This window comes from Thamnophis sirtalis, unplaced genomic scaffold (genome assembly GCF_051295495.1).
Source record: "Thamnophis sirtalis isolate CommonGarterSnake01/CBP01778 unplaced genomic scaffold, rThaSir2_p1.2 scaffold_1, whole genome shotgun sequence".
Classification (NCBI taxonomy): Eukaryota; Metazoa; Chordata; class Lepidosauria; order Squamata; family Natricidae; genus Thamnophis; species Thamnophis sirtalis.
The window spans coordinates 23,578,290-23,603,123 of NW_028261381.1; the positions used below are offsets into that span (position 1 = coordinate 23,578,290).

General features: G+C 43.2%; 1 protein-coding gene and 1 long non-coding RNA gene across 3 annotated transcripts in view; one reads left to right on the forward strand and one right to left on the reverse strand.

Annotated features, from left to right (window-relative positions):
- ITGA6 (integrin subunit alpha 6) overlaps positions 1 to 2,193 on the reverse strand; it is a 71,712-nt gene extending 69,519 nt beyond the window's left edge. The window contains exon 1 of one of the 2 annotated variants that reach the window (XM_014058204.2): positions 1,863 to 2,193. In XM_014058204.2, the coding sequence (XP_013913679.2) occupies positions 1,863 to 2,014 (152 nt within the window). In that variant the 5' untranslated portion in view covers positions 2,015 to 2,193. The remainder of the gene's footprint in view (positions 1 to 1,862) is intronic. The other variant, XM_014058205.2, reaches the window with a different exon arrangement.
- Positions 1 to 24,834, forward strand: part of LOC148049357 (uncharacterized) — a 354,694-nt gene that overhangs the window by 317,527 nt on the left and 12,333 nt on the right. The gene's annotated exons all lie outside the window — the stretch shown is intronic.

Below are 24,834 nucleotides of genomic sequence, written 5' to 3' on the forward strand. Positions count from 1 at the left end.
GACTTTGGAGCAGTCATTCTAATGGGCATCAATCTGGTTTCTTTGGCAGGTGATTATTTTTTAACAGGTTGGGCTTTTTATAACTTGCACAAGAACAAGCATGACAGTATGGGTTTTGTTGGGTGTCTCCTGAATTGCTGGCCTTCCCAATTTTGGATTCCCTTTCTGGATGAAGAGCCTTGTCCTGCCCTTGCATCTGTAGAAAAACAGGAAGTTAAGGGCAGAAATACCCAAGGCAGAGGGCTTAGCCCTGCTCTGGGTTGGCACTGCAAGAATTGTATGCAGTAAAAGATGCATAAAATGGAAAGGTTTCCCCTTCATTCTTCAAAGATACATTCAGAATGGACATGCTAAGTCTCCAGGGTTTTTTTTTTAATCTGACAAACTACTCGGTTGTTTTTACACTGCCCTTCTGCAACGCTGTGACTATATTATTTATTTAGTTAGTTAGTTTGTCACTCATGTACAAGATAACAGGGATAAACATGAATAAGAAAACAGGAAATGGGTACAAATAAATGGGGACAGTATGACAGGGAGGTTAGTCACGCCAGTGCACTTATGCACCCCCCTACTGACCTCTTAGGAATGGGGTGAGGTCAACAGTAATCGGTTTAAAGTTAAAGTTATGGGGGTTTGAGGATGTAGCAATAGAGTCAGGTAGTGCATTTCAGGCATTGACCACTCTGTTGATAAAGTCAACATTTTCTGCAATTGAGTTTGTATCTATCGTGTGCTTGTGTATTCTTTGGTTGGAGGGGTGGGGGGGAGGTAGAGTTGTAAATGTCCCCTTTTGTTGCAAGGCCACCCCTACCCCCACCAAACATTCTTTGCCATCAGGAATGAAGAATACACAGCACAGTGGACAGACCGTTCCTATTTATGGTTGTCTTCTAAATAAAGCCCGTTGCACAGCCCCCTTTGAAAGGTCTCCTTGATGTATAAATCCCAGCAACTTTCAACCAGGTAGGACTTTCCAGATTGCTTGAACCGCAGAACAAGCCGGGCTTTTCACACGAAGAGTTCCGTTCGGACATTTTGATTTCTTGCCATCCGTTTTGCCCCGGTTCCTGAAGTTCATCTGGTCCTGGCCAAAATCAGTCCCAGCTAACAGGTGTCTGGTGTGTGTGTTTTTCCCACTCCCCTTTATCTTGACTTGTTCTAAGTCAAAACAGCCGTGCGCGGTCTCCCGCCGATCAAACTACAGCCGATTTCGGGTGGCAGAGGAAGAGATCGGCGCAGCACACCGGCGGAAGTGAGCCCGGTTCGCACCCACCTCCTGCTGCCCTCCACACACCTCCATCCTCCGGCGCGGCAGCACAACAAGCCTTATAGGCGCAAACTTCCAAAAGCTATGCCTCCGGCTACGTTGCTCCGCAACAAGCCCGGGCGGAGCAACCCCCGACGCCCCTCTCTCGCCACGGAGTCACAAACCCACCATAAAAAGCGACCGAGCGACCATCAGCCCCGAGGGAACAAAACTAAGCAGATTCTTCCCGCCGGATCCCACCTGCAGGGCTTGCGCGCGCTTTCTTTACCGCGATCCCAGCAATTGTTGCTTTTATTGATTTATAAATTGGTGGATTCCACTTCAAAAAATCGGATTGCACCGGTCAATCAAGTGACTCCCCCCTCCCCGATCCTGCAAAGAGCAGCTCGAGAGCACCCAGCGGATCTAGAGCCCCGGAGAGCTACACCCCCACCCACCCCCCAAGCGAGTCCACAGCGCCGCATGGCTTGGACAGGCCGATCTCCCCGATCCCACCTCCCTCCCCAGCTGCCCCGATCCTTCCACAAGCCCCCGGAGTCCCTCGCTTCGTCGGAATTCCTCCCGACCGCGCCCCGGAAAAAGGACAACTTACAGCCTCTTGTTGGGGTTCAGCTGCTGATGCATGGCGAGGGAGAATCCGAAAAGGCTGCCGGGCTCGCCGCCCCATTTGACGACGTTGTCAGTGTCCAGGTTGAAGGCACGGGCGATTCCAGCCCAGAGGCACAGGTAGAAAAGCGAAAGCATTTTCCTTCCCGAAGAGCCGGTGCCCGCCGATCCTGCCGCCGCCGCCGTTGCTGCTCCGCCCGCCGGAATCCCCAGGAAAGCCAGTCTCAGGGGGCGCCCCTCGCCCTGCTGGCCACGGATCGGCGCCGCTCCTCTTGCGGCCGCTCTGAATGGGCTCCTTGTTCTCTCCAGAGATTTGCTCGGGCTTTACACCAAGTGACGAACAACAAGCCAGGAGCCCCGCCCCGTCTCTCCCCAACCAGGCAGGAGTGCCTCGCCTTGCCCTACCCTGCCCAGCCTGCCAGCTGCCTGTTGCCCAGAAAAAGGACTCGCACCAACTATAAAGCGCCCAGGGCTACAGGCTTTTCAGTTTGGGAGGGAGCAGCGTTTACGTGAGGTCAGAACGTGTGAAGGCCACCACTGTGATTCATGGAGCCTTGCCTATCCGGGTAGCTGTGGGGTTGGTCAGTTCTAGGGCTGGCACCGGGTTTGTGGGCGGTTGAGTGCAGCCTCTGCCTCACGCAAGAAAAATTGGAGCTGAGGTATCCCAGGATTTCTTCAGATATCCCTTGTAGAATGGAAAATGGGTGAGGGTGCTTTTTGACTGTGAGAATTCAGCTGTTCATGTTCCCCTGTGAACATTTCAACTGGGTGAAATCGCACACCCTTTAATTATTCTATTAAAGCCGGACAAATTGCAGATTGCTCAGGCGACAGTACAAGACAGAGGTGGTATTCAGCAGGTTCTGACAAGTTGTGGAGAACCGGTAGCGGAAATTTGGAGTAGTTGGGAGAACCGGTAAATACCATCTCTGACTGGCCACGCCCCATCTATTCTCTGCCTCCTGGTGATTTTGCAGAGTGGGTGGGAATGGCGATTTTGCAGTATCCTTCCCCCAGGAGTGGGGAGGGAATGGAGATTTTGCAGTAACCTTCTGGAGTGGGGAGGGAATGGAGATTTTACAGTATTCTTTCCCTGCCGTGCCCACCAAGCCACACTACACCCGACCAATTAGATCCCATAGATTAGGCCTCCTCCGAGTTCCATTGGCCGGTCAATGTCGACTGGCAACTACGCAGAGGAGAGCCTTCTCGGTGGCGGCTCCGACCCTATGGAACGATCTCCCCGTGGAGATTCGTACCCTCACCACCCTCCAGACCTTCCGCACAGCCCTTAAAAACTGGCTATCCCGTCAGGCCTGGGATTAAAGACTGTAACCCACCCGAATAGTATGAATGTCGTGCTTTTAATGATGTATTGTCTTATGTGTCAATTGTTTGTTTCCCTCCCTTTTGAGTTGTAAGCCGCCCTGAGTCCCCCCAGGGAAAAGGGCGGCATATAAATAAATTACTCTAAACTCTTAACTACGTCCACCAAGCCACCCGTAGTAAAAAAAAAATTGAATCCCACCACTGGTGCAAGATTGTAGGATAGGACTCTGGGCCTGGAAAAGTGGCTCCCAAGCTTCCAATTAGAGTTCCAGTGGTGATATCTGTTATTGCTGGTAAGGTTTGAATTCGTTATCTGAATTGCAATGTTGGAAACATCATAAAAAGTTCTCAGAACGTTTATTCAAGATACTGTTTGAGCAGTTGGCCGTGAATATGGAATCTGTGGGAAAAGAGTGAAGAGGCTAGTCAAATATTGCTAGATATGACAAGGCTGAGAATGCTCTCAGAGCTCAAACACTCAAAGTGCTCTTAGAGATAGCTGAAGTGCTCACAGAAGATGAATACTTGTTCTATGCTGGATGCAAAGGGTTTACGTTTCATTGGAGGTTTAGCACATTAGGAACAGTTTCTTGATGGTAAAGACAGCGTGACAATGGAGCCATAAACCTACATTTAGGCAAGAAAAACAAAATGCACAGGTACAGTATAGGTGGTACCTTGCTCAATAATAGTAACTGTGAGAGGGATTTTGGAGTCCTAGTGGACAACCATTTAAATATGAGCCAACAGTGTGCAGCAGCTACCAAAAAAGCCAACACAGTTCTAGGCTACATAAACAGAGGGATAGAATCAAGATCACTTGAAGTGTTAATACCACTTTATAATGCCTTGGTAAGGCCACACTTGGAATACTGCATTCAGTTTTGGTCGCCACGATGTAGAAAAGATGTGGAGACGCTAGAAAGAGTGCAGAGAAGAGCAACAAAGATGATTAGGGGACTGAAGACTAAAACATATGAAGAACAGTTATAGGAACTGGGTATGTCTTGTTTAATGAAAAGAAGGACTAGGGGAGACATGATAGCAGTGTTCCAATATCTTAGGGGTTGCCACAAAGAGGGAGTCAAACTATTCTCCAAGGCACCTGAGTGTAGAACAAGAAGCAATGGGTGGAAACTAACCAAGGAGAGAAGCAACTTAGAACTGAGGAGAAATTTCCTGACTGTTAGAACAAATAATCAGTGGAACAGCTTGCCTCCAGAAGTTGTGAATGCCCCAACACTGCAAGTCTTTAAGAAGATGTTGGATAGCCATTTGTCTGAAACGGTATAAGGTTTCCTGCCTAGGCAGGGGGTTGGACTAGAAGACCTCCAAGGTCCCTTCCAACTCTGCTATTGCATTGTATAAACCAAATGTGACTTAAGGAAAATGTGATTGGATTAAAGATGCATTGAATTGCCTATTTGCGATCACACTGTAAGAAAAGGGGAGGGGCTAATTTATTTCTAATCAGATCCTTGTGTTCATTAATTCTTGAAGTGGTGAATAAATTAATACAATTCTAGTTTTATTCCTATGTAGTCAGTGGTGAAATTCCGAGGTGGGTAAAATGAGGACCCGGATTGTTGTTGGGGGCAATATGCTGACTCTGTAAACCGCTTAGAGAGGGCTGAAAGCCCTATGAAGCGGTATATAAGTCTAACTGCTATTGCTATTGCTAAATTCAATTTTTTAGTACCAGTTCTGTGGGCATGGCTTGGTGGGTGTGGCAGGGGAAAGATACTGCAAAATCTCCATTCCCACCCCATTCTGGGGCCAGGCAGATGTGGTATTTGCCGGTTCTCCGAACTACTCAAAATTTCCTCTACCAGTTCTCCAGAACCTGCTGAATTTTCACCCCTGGATGTAGTTATCTTTCAAAGTATTGATACAAACATTACCAGTTAGAAGAGATGTAGAATTGCAGGATCCAATCTGGGTTGGTCACCAGGACTAAAGGTTTAGTCTTCTGAGCTTTCAGTCTTGTGCTGGAGCCCATCTTCAGGGAACTTCTCTCTAGAAGAGTGTGTGCTTTGGGCTATCACACACTCTGATAGAGAGAGGTCCCCTGAAAATGGGCTCCAGCACAAGTCCAAAAGTTTGGAAGACCAAACCTGTGGTCTCAGTGACCAACCAAGATTGGATCCTGCAACATTATCCTGGGATAGCAATAGCACTTTCACAGTGCTTTACAGCCCCCTCTAAGCAGTTTACAAAGTCAGCATATTCCACCCCCCTCCCCAAACAATCTGCGTCCTCTTTTACCGATCTTGGAAGGATGAGCCGAGGTGGCGCAGTGGTTAAATGCAGCACTGCAGGCTACTTCAGCTGACTGCAGTTCGGCTGTTCAAATCTCACCGGCTCAGGGTTGACTCAGCCTTCCATCCTTCCGAGGTGGGTAAAATGAGGACCCGGATTGTTGTTGGGGGCAATATGCTGACTCTGTAAACCTCTTAGAGAGGGCTGAAAGCCCTATGAAGCGGTATATAAGTCTAACTGCTATTGCTACTGCTATAGGATGGACGGCTGAGTCAACTTTGAGTGGGTCAGGATCGAACCACTGGCAGTAAACTGAATTTGCCTGCAATACTGCATTCTAACCACTGTCCCACCACTGCTCATCCATGGGATATGTATATTCTGCTTCCTTCATGAGAGGTAGGATTCTGGCATTCTATTGCTTTAATCTGCATTATCATAGGCTGTTCACTGTCTTTGGAAAAGACCTCTGAATAGGATACTTTTCAAAGGAACAGCTCCTAGTACAGCCCATTCACAGGTGCATATGCACCCAAAAGGAAAACTGATTTATTTCATCAGATGATTCACTTTTAAAAGGGAAGTCTGTTATTACCTTAAACATGGAAATGTAGATAGAAAAGGGGTTTTATATAAATAAATTAAATAATCAATAAATCAATACATAAATACAATCTATTAAAACCATAAACATTAAAAACCTGGCATCAAAGTTAAACTTCCAAACTTCCTGTCATTCACTTCACCCTATCCCAGCACTCTAATATTCCATATTCATCTAACATAGGAATACTGTTACAATTACGGTTGCCTTTCTGTCAGGTAAATACGGTATCAGTAGTCCTCGACTTACAACAGTTCATTTAGTGACCATTTAAAGTTACAACGTCATTGGGAAAAATGATTTACAACCATTTTTCACATTTACAATTGCAGCATCCCCATGGTCATGTGATCAAAATTCCGATTCTGACTCATACTTATGACAGTTGCAGTGTCCCAGGTCATGTGATCCCCTTTTGTGACCTGCCAAGTAAAGTCAATAGGGAAGCCAGATTCACTTAACAAACATGTGACTAACTTAACAACTGCAGTGATTCGCCTAACAACTATGACAAAAAAAGATTGTAAAATGGGGAAAACTCACTTAACAAATGTCTCACTTAGCAACAGAAATGTTGAGCTCATTTCAGGTCGTAAGTCAAGGACTACCTGTATTTCATCTTTCTGTTATTAATGGGTTTTATTTTGCAGTAAGCTAGTAAAACAGATGAATGAAGTAGGATAAAAACATAGGATTACTAATGGACAACACTTTTTTCTCCATCCACCTCCATTAAAATGTGACTGAGATGGGAGAGTTCCAGAGGTGGTATTCAGTCGGTTCGTGCAAACCAGTAGCGGAAATTTGCCCTGGGTCCCCGAACCTGTAGCAACTGCTGGCTGGCCATGCCACTAAACTGGTCGCTGCTCACTTGCTTGCCCCGCCCGCCCACTCAATGCTCGCTCATTCAACCCACCCACCTCATGCTCGTCCCGCCCATCCCAGCCCTATATATGTTGTCTTTGATTCACAACATGGCACAGCTACGGGTCTCGCCAATCGCCTCCGCGCCTCACCCGCTCTGCTCAGCTCACCAAAGATAAGTAAGCATGCCACCTCGCCTTTCACCTTGGGTCATGGGCCGGGGCCCCAGGGACGTGCCATTCCCCTAGGCCCCGGAGCCATTGCCCGCCTTGACCAGGTTGAACTTTAGAAAACTTGGCCGAACTTTCCTGTGGGTTCAGTGGCTGTGATTTTAAGTGGGTATGGCTTGGTGGGGTGGTGCCGCCCCACCTTGCTGTGAGTGATGTTGAGTTGGCCATGCCCACTCAGTCACATGACATTCTCCAAGCCACGCCCACCACACCACATCCACCAAACCGGTAGGGAAAATATTTGAAACCCACCACTGGAGGGTTCTTATGATTCTGCTTTTTGACAGACAACAAACAATTAGATTTAAATAAAAGAACAAAGTAGTACAATCGCCTCAGATGCAGATTTCAAATAATTTGAAATGCTGTGATTTAATAAATGAATTTTAGTACATAGTTATGTGAATTTTAGTAAACAATATTGTATGAAGCTTTATTTATTACAGTTATTTATGTATCTGGCACGTCATCTTCTTCCCCATCAGGTGCTATGCTGAATGCTACCATAGAAGTGCAATTGTTATATCCATGTTTTCCTGAATGGGAGGGAAAGGGGTTTGCAGGCATGGAGGGGAGCTAAAGGCTCTGAGCATATTCATTCATTTCAAAGTTGCTTTACGCAACTTTGGTAAGAGGAAAAATAAATACCTGTTAAAATATTATAAGGCAAACACAATGTGGTCCTGTTTAATTTATTCAGAATAATAGCTGGATTCACTAGGGCCTTATTTCCAGATGTGTGACAAATATAAGCCAGTGTGATCTAATGACTATGAGGTCAAACTAGCTTTAAAGAAAGTCTCCCCTCAACCATGGAAGATCATTAGATGACTTTAAGACCTTTTCTCTTAGCCCAACCTGCCTCACAGGGCTGTTGTCAACCTATGTATATTGTCTTGAGTTCCTGCATTCTCCCAACCAGAATATCAGTAACATGTAACATGGCTTTTTTTGCATTGGCATCACTCAGATGTAACTCCAACCAAAAAGGGACCTGCCAATAGAGGTGGTATTCAGCAGGTTCTGACCAGTTCTGGAGAACCGGTAGCAGAAATTTTGAGTAGTTCAGAGAACTGGTAAATACCACCTCTGACTGGCCCCGCCCCCATCTATTCTCTGCCTCCCGAGTCCCAGCTGATTGGGGGAAAATGGGGATTTTGCAATAACCTTCCCCTGGAGTGGGTAGGAAATGGGGATTTTACAGTATCCTTCCCCTGCCACGCCCACCAAGCCAAGCCATGCCCACGAAGCCACGCCCACAGAACCAGTAGTGGAAAAAAATTGAATCCCACCACTGCCTGCCAAGTACAAACAGAATGGTTATTCTTAAAAAATAGTTCCGTTCCACAGGATATTTTGGCAAACTCATCCAACTGATGAACCAGCAGTCAAATTTTCAAGCTGAAGAGAAAATATTTCCCAGAATTCATGATCAAAAGGGAAAGCTCTGCTGATTGAAAATTGGCTTCTTTTGTAGATCTGTATGTTCTTTCTACTTTTTTAAAAATTCCGCTAATTATGAAAGAAAAGGGATTAAAAAAAAATAACGTGACATTGGAGTCATGGAATCCCATCAAGTTCTTCTGGAAGCCAGGTTTTCCTGGAACATAGTTTGAAAATGCCTGACTTATCAACGGCTGCTGCTCTTTTTTTTCCTATGGATTCTACTGTTTAAGAATGTGTGTCTCCAATTACATGGTGGTTATATGTTAATTACCGGGAGCTGTCTTTGGAAAGAAATGGTGTGTGTGTGTGTATATATATATATATATATATATATATATATATATGAAGGCGGATTCTGAAGAACTCACTGCCAAGCTGGTTTCTTAGCCAGAGGAAAGCTGCCGGGCTCCACTGCCAACACGTGCATTGATCTTGCTGAATTTTCAGCTGCCTTTTTATTAAAGTCGTGTGGGCCCCCTGCCAAAGGCATTGCAAGATGTGAGCCTGCTGGGCCCACATATTGAGCCACAGCAGTGCCAGCTATGCTCTCTTCATCAATGTAACAATTCTTTATCTAATGATAGGGTTGAGCCTGAAATTGTCTTTTTTTTTTTGAAGCTGGGGAAAGGTAGACAGGAAGTTAGACCCAAGTGAGGCTCTTCAATCTGCTTTCTAGAGCAGATTGAAGGGCCTCTTTCCTTGCCAAGTCTACATTCGCTACAAGGACAAAACACAAAATTGGCCCATTGATTTGGCCTCAAGCACAGCATGTTCCATATTGGTAAATAGATAAAGACGCAGCTGTGTATTGCAAGCTGCGTTCTTAAAAACCGAATATGTCTTGCGCCAGCACCGAAAATAATAAGCGCCCTTAGAATAAAAATGTATGAAATCAATGGCTGCATCTTGAATACGATGGCTGCAAGCTGCCCATCAAGCTTTATAGGAAGAGACTTTCAAGCTAGGAATGGAACAGGAGGGTTAAACAGTCATTGTACCATTTTGTGAGGTTCTCCACGTTATGGTATGTTGTTTATTAGATTTATATAGCTGCCCGTCTCAAATACATGGCTCTAAGCGGCTTAATAGTAATAAAAATGATAAAAACAAAAACCTCTTTCCTTTCTGCTGTATTTCGTCCAGATATTTTGCAAAGCAACCCAAACTGAGTGTACATATAATTGCATAATCAAGACTGGCTTAAGTCTATCTTTTAAAAAGGCTATTGTGTCTTAGGGCCTGCCTACGATTCCAGTATCCTTCCCATCAATTTTTATATTAGCCATTTTGGAAGTTTTGTTTTGAATAATATTGGTAGCTGCCAAGGAAGTTTTGTAAGCTACCGTTAAAACCCAGCCCTACTTAATGATTCAGTGATTCATCTGATTCCTTTATGAAACGTTCCAGATTTAGTCATACAGCTGATCTGGCATCTGCAACATGACAGGCAGGGGCACTGCCAGAGTACTGCAGGGGTAGGCATGCAAAGGAAGGCGTTGATGGCTGGGGAGGAGCCCACATAGCATTTTTGGGAAAAGGAGAGTGTGAAGATACAAAGAGGGCAGGGCCCTGTCATCGCATGCCTGGTGTCGGGACCTTCTGATTTTTCTTGGGCTTTGGAGATATTTCTCTGTGCTCTTAATTACTTTTTAAGTTCCTTGACTCAGATTGGCAGAATCCAGTGCTGCTATCCGCTTTCTGACCAGGAGCTTCCAATGGCATAGAGACATTTGAGTTAAACATATCATGTGCAACACAACAGCATGGACCAGAGGTGAGTTGCTCCCGGTTCAGCCCGGTTCGGCTGAACCGGTAGTGGAATTCAGGCCTGGGTGGCAGAACCAACAGCGATCTAGGCCTGCCACGCCCCTGAACCTGTTCCCTCGCTGCCGCTGGGCCACCGCCATTTTGGATTTGCTGTTCTGCGCATGCGCGAAGAGCAATTTACATTGAACAGTGCGTGCGGGGGCTGCAAACCAGTAGCAAAACCAGCAGCAACCAACCCCTTGCATGGACGTATTTTATTGTTGTTCGGTTGTCAGAATTGTATTCTGCTTTGCCTGTGTTGAGCTTAAGGCAGAATACATAGCATTCCCTCCTCTGATCCCCACACACACACACACAGACACAAAATCCCTCTGAGATTGGTCAGGATCAGAATAGTGACTGGCTTTAGATCAGCTTCTCTGGCCACGGCTGGATTTGAGCTTAGTCTCTTTGAACCTGAAACCGCCCTTCTCTCCTATAAAGCTCTGTATAAATCACCCTTTATACAGACCTTGAGGACAAGGTCTGTATAAAGAATATGCTTCCTTTAAGAAAAAACATAGTAAAACTCATAAATAATTTCCTAGTTGGAGGAATATTCAGAAGCTATGCTTAAAAATAGAGCCGACATATTCCTGTCTCACAGTCCTTTTCTGAAAGCTACACTAACAACCATCCGTGTCTTCTCTGAGACAGAAGAACGTGGTGAAAGGTTTTTCCAGGCAGTTCCTCCAGGAGATCTATAATGAAACAAATCAAGACAGCTTTTCCACATGTTTGGAGGCCTTTAAGGAAAAGAGATGGCCTGGGGAGGGCAAGGTTTTTCTCTCCAGCTGAAAATAAACAGAGAAGAATTTTGCATTTACTGAAAGGGACTGGTTTTACATCTTCGTGATTAGATCAGTTTTAAGTAAGCCATCCTCTGCTCCGTGTTGGGGAACTGAGACGATATTCAGGCTTGGCTGCATGCGGAAAAGCTAAATTTTGAACTGCCATAAGCCAGATATTGATGAAAACCCCTCTCTCTCTTTCTTTCTCTCTCTCCCTCCCTCCCTCCACCACCACCACCACCCGTCTCTCTCTGTGTGCGTGTGTGTGAAGTCCAACAGAAGAGCTTGAGCATACGCTGAATAGGCGGCATTCAACTTCCACAATGCTGCTGACTCAGGCCCTCCTTTCAGAGAGAAAGGCTAGGCCTGGAAGTTGCCTTGGGGGGCTGGGACTCGCGTACTGACTGCAGCTATTCTCTCTTGCTAAGGAATGGTTGCAGGCCTCCTTCTCTGGCCTCCTTCCTCCAGACTGATTTCTAAGAAGCCCAAACAATCAGGTGGATCCTTCTCTCACTCATTCATAAAAGCATAAAAGATGAGAGAGCTGGGCAACAGGGCCAACAACCCCTGCTTGATTGCTTTTCCCCCTGAAATTTTGATTTTGTAATTTAAACACTCTTCTCTAATTGCCTTGCAAGTTACGCAACAGTTGGATGTACTCTGTGGTTCTCCTCCCTGCTTCAAAATGAGAAAAGAAAATAACCTGAGGGCGATTCCTCAAGGTAACCTTCCTTCAGTGCGCGCCCCTGAATTTCACATCATCGCCCCCTTATTAGAGAGGAGCCTGAAGCCACATGAATAGCAACCGCCTTCTTCCCTGGAGAAAAAGCTGCTCCCTTTCTTATAAGTAGTAACTCCAGCAAGATTATGATATGCACGAGGATGGCAGAAGAATGAAATCTCCCATTTTTGGTGTAGGGTTGGATTGTGAAGATGTTAAGACTTTGCAGAAATGGCAAAACTGATCTATTTTGGTCGTGGGGGAACATGTTTGGTCAGCGGGGGGGGGGGAAACATGTTATTGAAGGAATGGAAACCTTATATGGACTTTTTGTTGAAAGATCGAAATAAAAGGATGACTTATGGATTTGAAAATTAAGATAAACTTGGATTAAATGAAAGGACTGAAAGCAGGGGTGGGATTCAGCCGGTTCTCACCGGTTCGGGCAAACCGGATGTTGATTTTGCATCCAGTTCGCTGAACTGGTTGTTGCAAGGACCGGCTGGCCCCAGCCGCCGTGCCCCATCCCGCTCCTTCAAGGAGTCTCTACAAGGCCAGTTCATTGTGCCAGGTAAATGCAAGGTTCGCGTGGAGGCTCTGGGAGGGCAAAAAACGGGCCTCCCTGTGCCATTTCAGACCCAATAATTCTTAATAAAAGAAGCTGCTCTTCGGAAACAAATCAGAAGCAACCTGTCAGCAGGATACAAAGCATTGCAGCATGAGCTGAGGGCAGATTACACCTACCCACTTAAAGTAACAAAATTCATTGGAGATGTAAAAACATTCCCTTGAAGTCAAGTTAGGTCTTGATATTATATGCAGGTTTCTTGACCGCAGTGCAGAAACATTTTGCAACTTCTTTTTCCAGACTTACTTTCTTTCTTTCTTTCTTTCTTTCTTTCTTTCTTTCTTTCTTTCTTTCTTTCTTTCTTTCTTTCTTTCCTTCCTTCCTTCCTTCCTTCCTTCCTTCCTTCCTTCCTTCCTTCTTTCTTTCTTTCTTCTTTCTTTCTTTATTTTCGATTTCCCAGTGTAACTGACAGCTCTGTCCTATTCAAATACAACTGGGCAGTGGTGAAATTCAATTTTTTTTTTTTACTACAGGTTCTTTTGGCATGGCTTGGTAGGCAAGGCAGGGGAAGGATACTGCAAAATCTCCATTCCCACCCCACTCTGGGGCCAGCCAGAGATAGTATTTGCCGGTTCTATAGACTACTCAAAATTCTGCTACCGGTTCTCCAGAACCTGCTCAATTTCACCCCTGCAACTGGGCCTGATCCAACCCTAGAGAAATCCAACAAATCCCCATCATGTGTAAAGACAATCATTCCTTCACAGGGGATAAAGGGGGGGGGGGGGGAATTGCCCACTGCAGTCCTTGATTGGTCAATAGATTCTTTCAGGATTCAGTGACTAGACCACTCCATTGCTCTTCTTTCTCCATGACTGCTTCATGAGCAGAAATAATGTCCTCCCTCCCTATACCACTAAGGGAGGGGAAAGTATATGTCTGAATGTTTACAAGAAGTTGCTTGCTTGCTGAGAGTTACTAAGGCAAAACACAAAAAGATTGATTAAGGAGAAGGCTGACAGCCAGCACTGTTAAGGGTTATCAAGATGTAGGATCACTTATCTGATGGCAGGAAGGAGAGGGTTGCCTGGGGTCAGCCTGTCCTGGCACTGTCTCATTTGCACAACTGAATAGCCTGTGCTGTTCTGTTTTCCTTTCAGCTGAATTCAGCCTTTGCCTGCAATGGGTGCTATCCTTTCCATTTCCAGCTAGAATTCAGAACAGGGAGATGTTTTTTTTGGTTCCACCACAAAACCGTGGAGGACAAAATCGCGGTCGACGAAAGCGCACATTTGACGTCATCACAGCGCGACGAAAACATCGCGCTGTGATCGAAAAATGTAAAAATAAAGCGAAAACCTTACCCTAACCCCCCCAAACCTAACCCTAAACCTAACCCTAACCCTAACCCTTAACCTAACCCTAAACCTAACCCTAAACCTAACCCTTAACCTAACGCTAAACCTAACGCTAACCCTTAACCTAACGCTAAACGTAACCCTAACGCTCTAAACCTAACTCTAACCCTTAACCTAACCCTAAACCTAACCCTTACCTTTATGTGAATCGGCTTGCTTTAATTTTATTTTTATTTCAATTTTTAATTTTTTTCGTCGCACTGTGATGACGTCAAATGCGCGCTTTCGTCGATCACGCTTTTGTGGACCGCGGTTTTGACGGGTCACGGTTTTTTTTAAAAGGTTCACTTTACCCTGTGATGTTTGACCCAGCCATTCTGATTTTTAGCACAGATGGGCAAACCTTTGCCTGGAGACCCCCATGGCTGGACTGTTTGTGCCTCCACCCATGCCAAAAAAACATGCAGCTGGCATTGGGGGACAATTTGACTAAATTTCAGCTGCACAATTTGCAAGGAAGTTATTCTTAAAGATAGAAGAACTCTCTCCCTGCCATTCCCACCCCTAAAACCTTCCCAAAACATTGAAAAGAGGATCATCCTTTCCAAGAATTTTTTAGAAGGCCTTGAGGCAGGGGTGGGCTTCAAAAATTTTAGCAAATTTATCTGCCCGGTTGCTGGGTGGCCATGGTGGACGTGGCCTAGTCAGCCTCCTGCTCCACGGCAGAAGAGGTTGCCCTCCCCAGGCTCCAGACGCTTTCCTCGAGCCTCCAAGAGGGCAAAAACTGTCCGAACTTCCGATAGACCTGTTTTTCACCCTCCCCAAGCCTACACATGCACCCTGCACTTACCTGCATCCAAAACCAGGCCGCGTGGGGACTGCTGGGAGGGGGAGTGTTGGGTGGGATTTGGGAGTTCTCTGAACTGCACAGAATCTTAGCTAGGGGTTCTCTCGAACCCCTGCAAATCCCAAGCAGCCCACCCCTGCCTTGAAGGTGAAATGGAATCTAAGCTTCTCAGAATTACAGGATATAGCACCCCCTTGTAGAGGAGAGACTCCATTTAACACGGATGCTGTAGCTTACAGAGAGATGTGGGTGCTTTGATTATAAACCCCGGTGCAAACTATAAGTAGGATTTTGATAGCCCTCTGCCTGAAAGCTTGGGGAACTGCTGTAAATTGATAGACAGCAGGCAAAAAAAAGCCCTCCTTCCAAATATTGCTGGATTACAATTCAGCGCCACCGGTTGTCAAAGCTGAAAAAAGTTGAGACAACAACAAAAAATCAGAAGGGCAACAAATTTCCCCTCACTGATGTAGATTTTGGCTGTATGAGAGCGTAGGCTATCATACTGAGCATAGACATAGTTTGGACTTGTAGTTCTCCAACCTTTCTTACCGTATATACTCGAGTATAGGTCGACCCGAATATAAGCCGAGGCACCTAATTTTACCACAAAAAACTAGAAAAGTTATTGACTCGAGTATAAGCCTAGGGTGGGAAATGCAGCAGCTACCGGTAAATTTTAAAAATAAAAATAGATACCAATAATGTTTTTGAATATTTATTTCAAAGAAAAACAGTAAACTAGCGGTGTATTCAATGAAATACTTCACTCACCTCATGATGCTGATGTCCCGCTGTGATGATGATGTCCCGTGCAGCCGCGGGAGCGATGTCCCGCCTCCTATGACACACGGCACAGTGATTCCTATCATTGGATCACTGTACCAGAGGAGGTGGGACATCGCTATGTGGCTGCTTGCCATAACAAGGAGGAGGTGGGACATCGTTGCAGAGCGGCAGGAGGGGGAGGAAGGGGAATCGTAAGACAGCCCTGCATTACATTAGAACGTGAGGAGGGGGGATGGTGCGGTGCGCGCTGCGCGGCAAACTGACACAGAGGGAGGGGAAACTCACAGGGGCACTGGGCCATTCACGAGTGTCACCCAGCGGCATGGCCCCGCCCCTTTTTCTCCTCCATTTCGGGCAAATTTTTCACTGACTCGAGTATAAGCCGAGGCGGCTTTTTTCAGCCCAAAAAGTGGGCTGAAAAACTAGGCTTATACTCGAGTATATACAGTACTTTGCAGGCTGGCGGTGTGTGTGTGATTCTACGCAACTGACACACACGCACGACGCTCACACAATGGGAGATGTACGCTCGTTTGCCACTTCCATAGCCCACTTCCAAGCAGCTGCTTGCGTAAGTGGGGATGTGCGTGAATGTACCTGCCACATCTGTGGCCCAGTTTTGAACGGCTGAAGGCCCGGTACTGGTCCGCGACCCAGGGGTTATGGAGCCCTACTCTACCAGCATATAGTCCCTCACCTATAGTGACGAACCACATCAAGTTATAAGTCATTCTTATTAATACCTAGCTTTATTGAAAATGACAGAGAACTCGGCTCTGTTTTGCTTCGTCTCATGCTAGCATGGGAATTATAGACTGACAAATCTCCATCAAGTTAGAACAATTAATGACAGTTAGAACAATTAATCAGTGGAACAACTTGCCTCCAGAAGTTGTGAATGCTCCAACACTGGAAGTTTTTAAGAAGATGTTGGATAACCATTTGTCTGAAGTGGTGTAGGGTTTCCTGCCTAGGCAGGGGGTTGGACTAGAAGACCTCCATGGTCCCTTCCAACTCTTTTATTCTATTTTATTCTACGTGTGAAGGTAGGAAGCAAATACAGAGCACATGCTAAGTTGGAGACTGTTGAATGATGTCCTAAACTATCTGCAGGGCACAAATACATCATTTCCCCAGGCAAGCAAACCTCTGCATAATTGCCCTTAGTTATCAGACTGCAGGGAGCTCCATCAACACAGACATTGCTGCTACATGAAGAGGGAGCTTGGGTCTTTTTCCATTTTCACAATTAAACAGAGCTGGGTTTTAGCACAGGAAACCTAAGAACAGTCAGGTAGTTACAATACCCAACTCACACATCCAATACTTGAATGCAAGTACTGAAAATTGCCTATGTAACCCTCTTGGTGCAACAAAGCTTCCAGTATAATGGATTCTATTTTAGAAACTGGTTTTTATTCAGCTTGAAAGGCCCTTTAGAAATGGATTGAATGGTAATTATGTGTGGAAGACTCTGGATCCCTTCACTTTTCTTTCTTCAACATTAAAGACTATTTTAATGTTGAATTTTAGCTTTCTTAAGCAAAGCGCTTACCAAAATGGTTTGAGAGCTAGAGGGATTTAACTGAACCTTGTTGAGGTTAACATGCTTTCAAAACCTAGGTCGGTTCCTAGAAACAGGATCCCCCCCCCCTTTCAGTTGTGTCTTATTCTCAAGGACTGCCGAGACAAGACCCTGCAGTTTTCTTGGCAAGGTTTTTCAGAAGTGGGTTGGTGTTGCCTCCTTTTTGGGGCTGATGGAAAGTGATTGGCCCAAAATCATCCAGCTGGCTTTGTGCCTGTGGCAGGAATATCCCAATTTGTAGCCAAATGCCTTAACTACATTCCAAACTGGCTTTCAGACACTGGATGTATATCATCAAAAGAAGTAATGAGTTTGCAGAGAATTATACTTGTTCACCTGTACTTATAGTTGCAAATTTAGAAATAATTTAGAAAACTTACAGCTTCTTAGTTTACAATACATTATAAATCTTAAAATGAAAAATATGGACAATTGTGACTATTTCCAGCCCAATAAAATTGACTATAGTTTCAAAACAACATATTTCCTCTTTGCTAAGGAACCACTAATTCTTCCAATGGACTAATGTTTAAGGAAATTAAAATTAAATAATCTAAATTAGAATTTGGTTGAGTATAATATTTACCCTAGAACTTTACAAGATTGGTTCTTTTGAGCAGGGTTTTTAAAAAAATCTTTTAAATCTTTTTTTAAAGTCTTTTAAAATTCTTTTTTTAAACATTACTAGGTATTTGTTATTTATTTGAATTTATATAGCCAATGATCTCACTGAAGTAATTCTGGGCAGCTCAAAAATCAAAAATATGAGGAATGGATAGGAATGTTGATTTATACTTTTCTCCTCTAAATAGTGATTACGATGGTTTTTTGGTGCTCTCTGAGATTAGTTGTTTTTTCCCCCCAGACATTTCATTACCCAAACTAGGAAACATTAGCAATGTTAATCGGGACTAGATGTTACATGCTCTGGGTAATGAAACATCTGCAAGAAAACAACCAACCTTAGAGAGCACCAATGATCTGTCATTTCAACCCTGAGCTACAAATATTCTCCTTTTTAATTGTGTTTATCCAAGGCCCGCCCTCATCCCCCGCAAGGTGCATTTGTTATTTCATGCTAGGAACATCTTTTAAAGTTGAAAAAGAAAATGCCATTTAGAAAGGGTATATACATTCTTAGATCTTAGACTAGCCATTCTGAATGGAAGGTGGAAGGGGTATGCAGGAATACAGCTTTTCCAGATCAACCGGACTCACTTTGTGAGAAGGCTCAGTTTCTCATCGTAGTTCCAATTTCATCCTTTGAAAAGGATGATTGCATTATGCTGTCCTGAGCAGCCAAGCTTCACAAACGAACAGTAAATCTAATCAATTTGGTAAAAAGTATTTCATGGAACCTCAGCAAACAATAGAAATGGCTGTGTGGCTTTGCAGGATTTGAGTGATTCACTAAGTTTATCTGAAAGAGCTCAAGAAGCAGCAAAGCAATTAATTTGTGATGCACAAGAGATTGTGTATGTGAAAGTTTGCAAGCACATAATCCATTTAAAATAATTCAAAGAAGCCTTTTTTTATGTCAACCTGCAATTTATTCAATCTTTTCTTCTTTTCTTCCCTATTATTCTCCTCCCAATTTTTACTCTATTTGACTACAATTTAATAAAATTAAAAAATGCCATGATAGTTTTGGAATACATATCAAAAAGTATGTACCAAAATATTTCAAGTTATCCTCTATCATAATATTGATCTGTGCCAGAGAACTTCTTAACCACTTTCTTGTAATAGTGTATAATAATATATTTGTTATTAATACTATTTTTTTATTGAGATTCACTGTTAATCTTCCCAGAACAACACAGAGGTTTTATTTTTCCACAATTAATTGTATAGTTAATATGTATGTGAAAAAAAATGTAGATCAACTTAATAAACATGGAAATAGTAAGAACCGCTGTAGAACTGTTCTAAACTCTCTTACCCATAACGGGAATAGAAATAAATATAACGTCTAATTGTTGATTTGAAATTTTGGTACTTTTAATTCTTTCTGTTTAAAATTTACAGCTCTATAATGTATTGCTGGATTTCTATGGCTGCCCATGTCAAATACCTGGCTTTAATAACATAAAAGAAAACCACATACAAGTCAGAGAAGTTAGATTCTTACAACTATCCTGGGTTGGGTCATTGAATTTGGGGGCGGGGGTTGTTGCTATTGTCAATATTAATGTTTTTGTCACATCTCCCAGTTCAATAAAATATTATGTATATGCTGATTTGAAATTCAGTCTTTTTGGTTATTTTAATCCCAGTTACATATTGGAGAATTGTACATTGCTCAAGGGTTGGATTGCAGCAGCCAGTAAGGCCTAAAATAATTAAATAAAGTGCCTTTTAGGTGCGTTGGCATTACAACTCTCATAATTCCTATGCTGAAGGAATTATGGTCATGATTGGAGAAGGCACCAAATTTGGACAAAGCTGGTATAGATATCAAAACAATGTAGTTATGGCTAACTTAAATTTCAGTAATTTCAGTGGGTCTGCTTTAAGTATGAATGAGTTGGGAACTAACCAGGGGTGGGTTTCTCGCCCCGTTCCAACCGGTTCGGTTGGAACGGGGCTGGCGGCGTCCTCGTGCACGTACGCAGTGCACGCATGCGTACTAGCGTCTGTGCGATGCTCCAGCTGCTCCTGGAGGATCGCGCAGGCGCTGTATGCATCCTGTGCATGCGTGGAAGTGCAGAACTCGTCAAAACCGGGTAAGAAACGCGGGCGGGTGGACCCTTCAGCGTTCCCGGAAGTTACCTACTTCCGGGTTTGCCGACCAACCGGTTCGCGGGGACCACCACGAACCGCCTGAAATCCACCCCTGGAACTTACCCATTGAATCCATGGATGTTGGTGAAAACACATGCCTTCATTTTCTGGAATGCTAGACGCAAGCGTCCTTCCTTTTTGCCTGAAGACATTTCTTCATCATGACTACAAGGAGCCAACACCTAAATATTTCAGGATGCTGTGTCTCCACATGCCAGAGATGAAAAAGACACATAGCCTTAGGTAGCTTTTAGGTATTTGCATGGCTGCTCCTGGGTATATATTATATGTTCTTGTAATGGGTAGAAGCAACCAGCGTAAGAGCTGAGCAATAAGTCCTAATGAACCAAATGCTACCCCTGGTGCCGTGAATCAGCAAGCTTTTGATATCCAGAAGATTAACTTTTTCTGAGTCACTGCCCAGACAGATCTACAAACCGCAAAAAATCAGCACATTTGGGTTTACCTGGACTAAAGTCAAAATCAGAGATTCATTTTCAGATGTGTTCATGAGCACTCAGGAGTCTTATGCTAATATATGCCCCACCATTCACTGTATATCCTTTTCTGCTTTAAGTGTTTCTCTCTTTCAACGCACACTTGTTCTGTTTCTTTAGATGGCAAAGCAGTGAACTCTTCTTGCAGCACCAGAGGAGGCGGGATGAACCATGGGGCGGGGGGGAAGAGAATGAATGATACTTTCTACTAATCGTAGCCAGTATGGACAATGGTAAAAGATGCTGAAAGAGCCATGAATCCTCTCCCATCTGATTTGCTTCTTCGGCTGTTTTTTGAATCCAGGGTAAAAGGGTAGTTTATTGCCAACTGTTCAAAACTAAGATCAAATTGGAGTTTATTCTGGTTTTGCTTAATTTAAGCCATTCATATTGCTCAACCGCTAATAATTTAGTCATGAGCCTGGTGGCATAAGGTATTCTATTGTGAGCAGAGGAGTGGAGGACTCTTCTCGTAAAATACCTCTGGACCTGCTCGATCGTATTAATGTCCAATATACAGTGTGGATTCCAGGCAGAGGAGCTGTATTCGAGAATAGGTCTGGCAAAGGTTTTGTATGCCCAAGTTAGCAATACAATGTTACCTGAGATGTAGCTCCGCAAAATTAGGTGAGTATTGGTGTTACATCTCATGGCATCTGCAGCAATCTTGGAAGTGTCAATATTGCCTGGGAAAGACTAGCCTACAGTATGTACACAATTCCACAAGGAATTGTGGAAATTCCTAACCCATTTCCCCCTGGTAATATTAATAAGGGGCATCTCCAGCAAATCTCATGGATTCCAAATTGATAGCAGATACAGTACAATGAGATCATCGAGGAAATGCCTCCATTATGGACTTGCACTCCAAAATCATTCATCCCATAAACCCCCAGGAATGTAGAAAGAACCAAATCTATTCCCACAAGATATATTCATTTTCTTCCCCCGTATGATCTGGGAAGCCAGGCACGGGTTCAGCAGCACAGGAAGGAGGCAGTTGATGAGCAAAAACCTTGTGAAATTCTAGGGGACCATTCTAATCAGATTGAACAATAAGAAATGCATCAATGTTTTAATCTTTCGGTAAAGTAAGTTGTTGTCTTGGCAAAAAGCAAACTAATTCATACATCACACTATGAAACAATGTTTGAGTGGGACAGTTTCAAACTAAACTGCTTTGGGAGCAGCAGTAAACCCCTAGCTACTGGGGGCCACATACTTTCTATTGCATCTGACATTAATATATTTTTTTAAATTAAATTATTAAAAATATTTTAATTAAAGGAATTGATAGCTGGCAGGCACAATGCAAATTATTGGCCTCTTGCATCATCTTTACTTTCAAGACTGCCTGTGGGCAGCACAGAAACTTCACAGCATTGTTGGAAAAGAAGAGCGGTGATTAGCTGCAGTCTAGTGTTTCCTTTGGAAGTATGCCCACCTTTCTATAATAAAAGACAAAAATAGAGAATTGTAGGGGACTAAAGGGGATGGCATGGAGCATTATCATTAGTTTTGCAGGTGGTTAAAAATTAGTCTAGTCAAAGGAGCAGCCATCTTGTAAATATAGGCAGGCTTCCCATTTCAGCCATTTTGTGAAGGCATGTACACCGTATTCAACCAAATTCCCAATATGCCCACAACTGGCCCAAAGAAGCCCAAATGTTCACAGATTTATACAGCCCATTGGTTAATGGAAATACGCTTGCTGCAATCATTTGATGGACATCAAATGGAAAATTGACAGAGAGCTAATTGGAGCTATTAATTAGGAAGTACTATAGCAGTGGTTAGAAAGTGCTAAATAGCTACTATAGCTATAGACTTATTTTCATTTGAGCTTGCATAGGTTTTATTGGAAATGACAATAAGAACTCTTTTAAAATTTACCTGGATTATGCTGTCTGGGAAAGATAGAAATTGTAATTCAACATACCTGGGGCTGCTTGAATGGATACGGCAGTTGTAGGTCATCTCACACACTTTAAAGGTGCCTTGAATGTTTGGACAAAGATAAGTAGAATCAGATTTAAAATATAATAAACGTGAATATCTTGAATAATGGGAGCTTAAGGTAAAGATAAAGGTTCCCCTCGCACATATGTGCTAGTTGTTCCCAACTCTAGGAGGTGGTGCTAATCTCCATTTCAAAGCCAAAGAGCCAGCGCTATCTGAAGATGTCTCCGTGCTCATGTGGCTGGCATGACTAAACGCCAAAGGCGCACGGAACGCTGTTACCTTCTCACCAAAGGTGGTCCCTATTTTTCTACTTGCATTTTCACATGCTTTCAAACTGCTACGTTGGCAGAAGCTGGGACAAGTAATGGGAGCTCACTCCATTACGTGGCACTAGGGATTTGAACCACCAAACTGACGACCTTCTCATCTACAAGCCCAGCATCTTAGCCAGTGAGCCACTACATCCCTTATGGGAGCTTACTGATCTATTAACAGTTCATTTTATGGTTAGTTCTTTCTAATATGTAATATAGTGCAATGCACAAGACCAACTTTGTAATCAGTTGGTGCAATTGCTGAACTGTAGAATCACAAAATTACGGACTTAAAAGGAACCACAGGGATCATTGCATCCATGTTTAAATGATTTGCTGCGTTTCATTTTACAATTTTGGTTGGATTTCAAGAGCGGTTAAAAAGTCTGATTCTTTCCTAATCTTAAATTCTTAGAGATAGTTTTAAAGGTTTTATTTCACCTACATAACAATATGACTTAAGGAAAGCTTTTAAAGCTATTATCTTTAACACAGAAGTCAGCTGCAGGAAAGCTGTACAAGTTCTACAATAGGCCTCCTTTGTGAGCTGTACACAATAGCAGCTTGTCACTGTCTCCTTTAATTTCCCCCTGGGCTGTTTGTGTGAGGGGTTTATATCTTTATAGTAAAAGTAGACCATTTTCTAAAGCAACAAATAATGCCTCCTACGTAGACATTATGCCAACCCTCTATTTTTACTTTGGTTACAGCTGACTGCACATTTGTATGCTACAAGAGTGAAAGTCTAAGCAACTGTCATTCTGAGACCAGGCAAAAATATAGAAAGATCCATAACACCAAAAGCCTGAAGTTGTATTCCATTCCAATGGATTTCAGGCATGCAAATAATCAGAAGGGTAATCTATACAATATGTAAAATGTACATGATGCTGAAGGCCATTGGGTTTATTTGCTCTCATACCAATACATTATGTTATACATGTAAATACTTAGGATGGCCCAATTTGAATTACCAAGGCCAGCAAGTAGATAGTCCAATTCTTCTCCATGGACCTTTATGGATAACAATGCTGCAGATGTCAAACCAGCATTGACTATTTTCAAAGATTCTACTGATACCACTGCAGGTTTTTTTAAATAAAAGCCCAAGCTCTTGTGCAAACACACACAAGGATGTAAATATTTTCATCCAGGGAAAGATAGTATGTGGAAATCTGACCTACTTGACATAAACCTATGCATAAAATTAACTCCAGCAGTTATGCATAACCTATTGATGGTGATCTACCTGGTTAGCTTAATTTATTTCTTCCTCCCAATCTCTCTCTTTTTCTTTATCAGATCCAACAGATTTCTTTCTACTCTTAATCCCACCCAGAATATTTATGCTATGGTTTTTTAGAGGGAGAAATTAATTAAATACCTATGTATTTTTACAAGCAGTTCCTTTCCTCCCTCCCTTCTCACTCACTCCCTCCCTTTTTTCTTTCCTATATTGATAAATAATAAAACATTTGAGAGTTTAGTATAAATTATTATGTAGTTAGTATTAAACTCACAGGTCACAGGTTTAGCATTAATTGTACAATTGAAGCACCCTTATGTTCTTTAATATTGTAGAAATCATGTTCCACATTGATATCTTTTGATCATCTTTAAATGTTTAAGATATCTTAATCATCACAGTGGTAGCAGTTTCTAGTTTCCATTGTATAAATGCCACTGTTACTTAGTTACTATCTGCATTCTATAATACATTATTTGTATTCGATAATGCAGTAAAAGCAATTAACTTGGGCGGGGGGGGAATGTGACTCTTCTAAATGAAGAAACAGTTCATTATCACAAGGTTCCTCCTTTTTCAGCAGCAGGATAACAGGACTCAAAAGACTAGAAGGTCATTCTTGGATCCTGGGATAGTATATTTTATTGAAGAAAGAATCAAGAACACTTATTCCATGTAAAATGTTCTCATTCCCCAGATTATAAACTAGGGCACGTTGTTTATGTAAACATCCCATAGGAACGGTTGCTGAGTAGGTCCTCTAGGATTTTCTTGACACGCATTATCTCAAACAATCTATAAATTATTATCTTCTCTATTTATGCTGCTCCGAGTAGATAAACTGCTTCAAAAGAAAAGAAAGTGACAGTGTGTTATTACGGCTGGCACAGAGTACAGACAGTAGTGGAATGCTATGAAGAGAAAAATCCACTGCCTTATGTAACACTTGTAGGGTTGT